Source organism: Pundamilia nyererei, unplaced genomic scaffold (genome assembly GCF_000239375.1).
Source record: "Pundamilia nyererei isolate P.nyererei 1_Seehausen unplaced genomic scaffold, PunNye1.0 scaffold00039, whole genome shotgun sequence".
NCBI lineage: Eukaryota > Metazoa > Chordata > Actinopteri > Cichliformes > Cichlidae > Pundamilia > Pundamilia nyererei.
Genome location: NW_005187440.1, coordinates 513473 through 517734, shown reverse-complemented (window position 1 = coordinate 517734; position 4262 = coordinate 513473). Strand labels below are relative to the sequence as shown.

General features: G+C 39.6%; 1 protein-coding gene across 1 annotated transcript in view; it reads left to right on the top strand.

Annotated features, from left to right (window-relative positions):
- The window catches only part of prkar2aa (protein kinase, cAMP-dependent, regulatory, type II, alpha A), a 46424-nt gene that overhangs the window by 26694 nt on the left and 15468 nt on the right, over positions 1–4262 (top strand). The window contains exon 3 of the mRNA XM_005730697.2: positions 3086–3121. Coding sequence (XP_005730754.1) covers positions 3086–3121 — 36 coding nt within the window. The remainder of the gene's footprint in view (positions 1–3085; positions 3122–4262) is intronic.

Here is a 4262-nt window from a genome sequence, read left to right as displayed (position 1 = left end):
CTCATGTATTAGTGTTGGCAAAATGAAAATTAATCTACTTCCTGTTTTGGCTAATGTTCATTAACATTACCCACCCAGTTTTATGAGAAAACACAAGATTATCTGCCTCTACTTTGTGTAGAACCTCTTCAAGATGTTTTTGCTTTTATTTGAATGGTTAAATCACAATCTGCCAAGGACTGCTTCTGTTGGGCTTGTAACTTTTATGGGAGGCTCCGACACTGTTTTACTCATGCATGGCATTAAAACTGAACATGCAAGCAGGCAGATCCAGATTTCAAGTAAAGGAGATCACAAGAACCTGACTATCTGGTATATATGTGAGAGCTAACACACACACACGCACACTTGTGTATCATTTACTCTTGGATGTGACACAGATGTCAGTGTACTATTAACTAGGACCCCTCTATGGCTTTATCTGTTGAGCCAAAGTAAGCCTGATCTCCAGAGAGAGCAGGCATTGTTAAATCCTCTCCATATCCCCAGATGACTGCAGTAAAGTGGTGTGTGTATGTGAGTTTTCCCCAAGCTCCTGTCTTCACAGTCCAGATCTAATTTGCTCTGACAGGATGGTAATAAGGTAGCAATAGACACATGCTGTGTGTGTGTATCTGTATTTCAGCCGTGAACCATACCCACGCTGGCTTGTAACAGCCCACTGCTAGAAAGCAGGTGTTTAGAACCTCAAACTTACCCTCTGCGTTCGTAAATGAAGGCCATGTTGCACACAGACTTAAATACTCACAATCACATACAAACTCGAGGGCACAGCTGTTGCACTGGCTTTACCGAAGAAACACATTATGTAACCAACTTTAGTTTGTCCAGATAGAAGTGATATTGTCTCATTTTGTATCTCATTTGAAAACCTATCAGTGCACTAAAGTAGATATACTTCCCAGCCATAACTCTCTCACTCACACACACACACACACACACACACACACACACACACACACACACACTGCTGAGACATTGTTTCACTGTACATATGCTCTCATCTACACTGCTATCTATTTATACCCAGCCGTGTTCTTCCGGGCTGCCATAGCTCTGAAAATTTTCTTTTGTCAAGTGCGCAGGACTTGAAATCATGACCACATATTAAACTTGATTATAGTTGTTGTTGAAACATTTCCAGGAAACATTCCCTGATTTAGGTAGGATGTTTTTCCTGTCCTTTGGGTTTAATGTTGTTACTAACATTGGCTAAAGCCAGCTCCTGTATAATCAACTATCAAAGTAACACAGGAAATTAATGTGTTATTGTCCATACTCTGAATAATAACAGCTAGAAATGTTAAAGCTGTTTTATTTCCTTTGAAGAGCTCATTGCCCTGTTAATAATTTCTTTGCCACAGGGCCTCACCGGTCCTTGATCTTGAGAGGCCATAAAGCCAGGAGAAAAGATTGTGAGCAAAAGGATGGCTTCCTGGCAAGTATTCCTGTGGCTCAGCTGGGAAAAGTCTGGGGGAAAAAAAAACAAAAACAAAACAACAAAAAGGGGCAGCACCAGCAGTGAGTGTAGCTGCTCCATGCCCAAATGGTCAGCTTACACTCGCAGAACTAGACCAGTTTCAGGCTGTAGTCTCACCCAGTTAACTCTAAGACTACAGCCCTACTTTTCATGTCTGGTATGCACTGTGGATAGCTCGTTTGTAGCATGATAAAGAGTTCAGTATTAATACATGCAAGTTTATTGGTGTCCCTAAGGAGAAAGGCCTTTACTAGGTGTTTTAATCAAGACTGAAGGCAAAGTCCATTTCTTGTTTTATTGCTCCTTGTATCATGATTGACACCATAAGGGGACTTTTTCATGATTGCTCTTATTTATAAATTATAGGGCAGTGTAATAAAAGAAGGGTTGCTCCACTTTATTTTACACATGTCACCACATCTGAAACTGTATTGTAATCTGAGTTCATAGTGCACTCCATCCACTTGTATGAACATGACGCAAGTTGATAAGCATCTCTGTGAATATGCAGTTATTAATGTAAATGCATTGACCATTATTTGGCTCAGTGTTTGTTTAGTTTGTACAGAGTACAATGTGTTTAGCTTTGGGTTTCAGGAATACATTGATTTTTTTTTTTATTGCCCAATCTAGGATGAGCAGAACTCAGAAAAACACAACATGCCGCCTCATATTTTGTTTTTTCTTCATCACATTGCATTGATCTGCAGCGATTACCGTTACATACTGGTAGTGGAGGTGCATGCTGTTTTGAGTCCTTGAAAGCTGAATTTGAAAGCAGAGACAGATCACATGTGCTACCCTGGCGGCTCAAAAATGTTAACAGCGCCCCAGCAGCATCTGTGCATCCAAACAGTGCTTTGCAGCAGCTTGAAGCTGGCTACACTGGCGTGCATACAAGTCATCTTGTTGAAACAAAATATAAACAAACCGCAAACCTCCGAACGCAGAAACCTGTCAACACTTGGGTGGGGGGGGGGAATTGTGTTGCTTATTTAGGCAACCAAATGATTATTACATGTAATGTGATCTGTCAGCTAGATTTTATTCCAGCATAACCTTCATTACACGTACGATTAGTTAGAAATGTTTTACTTGTAAACATGCATCTGAGACTTCCTTATTAAGTTATTTGTTAATACATTCATATCTCTATTTTGTTTTTTTTTGTTTTTGTGATCAACTTTTGTTTTATTTTTCCACTTTGTAGTCATGAAAAAATGCATCTCTTCAGCTCAGGGAAAGTTTGTATGTGTGTGTGTATGCTGGTGTCTTTAGTCACTGCTCATTAATGTGTATAAAGAGACTGATAACTGTGCTAATCTGAAAATGCTCTTTGTTGCGTTCTCTTATCTCTAAATCTCTCCTGGTTGCACTTGGTTTCTCTCTAAATCTTCTCGCCCACCTGCATCTCTGAATGTGTCCCACTTTTAGTCTCATTATTTCTGTCTGTCTACCTTTTGTCCAATCTCCTTCAATTATGAATACAGTCTATTCAGAGCATAAAATAGTTATATGGATTTTTTTTCTTCTTCCATATAATCATGAAATTGTATTAAATGTCACCACATTAAAACATAATTCTTTCTTTCTGTCTGTTCACAGCTCCACCACCAAGCAGATTCAACAGGAGAGTGTCAGGTAAGTTCACCGGCGTGTGTTTGTGTGTGTTTGACGTCATGTCCCCCAAGTGTAAACCACACCATTGGCGACATTACATACATCACTGCCAAAACAGCTTACCAACAGTTTATTTGTGTGTGTGCGTGCCTGTGGGGCTGATTAGTATCTGCTTTTGCAGTAGAACTGTGTTTAGGCATTTTTTGGGGGGGGTAATCACTGTATTTGTGCACGTCACAAATGTACAACAGTGTTAAGAAGCTTCACTGTGGTGTGTTTTGGGTCTTGTGTGTCTGCCTCGTCTCTGTTTCTGTGCTTTAGCGTCTGTGGTTTGGTGTGCACTGTGCTCTTGTTTTCTCACGCTCCGTCATACTTCTGTAGTGTTTACACGAGTGGCTGAATGTCGTCAGCCGTCACAGAGCGCTGCACTTTGATTAGGCTCTGGGTGTGTCCCCTGATGTTTATCTGCACTGCCTTTTTATCATTACTGACCTCCTGTCTTTACCACAGTCTTATGGTTTCCTTGGAGAAATTGCACATTTTAACAGAAATTGCACATTTTAGCAACTTTATTTTCTTTGTTTTTTCTTTTCTTTTTTTAAAAGCTAATTTAGAACAATGACATTTTGCTGCCCAGAGGTCCTTGTTGCTATGATTTGGTAAACAAAACTGTTCAAATATTCTTTGTTGACAAAGATACTGTGTGGTGCCACAACCTTTGTTGTGGTAATGTTGTAAGACACCATGATCCCTTCTGATCCATGAGGAAGAATTGCTTTAATATAACAACAAAGATGGAGCGTCACTGTGCTGCTCGTCATGTTTCTCAGAGATGTCACTGCAAAGATTCTTCAGAAACGAAGGCCCATGTTTGTAGTTTTCTTTTTCAGGCATTTGTATGTATATTCAATGATGGCTTCATTTTTTATTTTTTTGGCATTTTGGTTGTGATATACAGTCCTTTGCAAAAGTCTCGAGCTCCCCTTGTTTCTTTATATTTTACGAGGAGCCACACTTTTTTATTTTTAAAGTAGTCTTGAGCAGTAGTTCTCTTTCTGAAGGTCTTTCAAAGGTTTTCTTTGGATTTTGGCTGCTTTTTCACGCATTTTTAGTCCAACGTATGTACCTGGCCTTTTACACAGGATGCTTTTCTTTTTTTTTT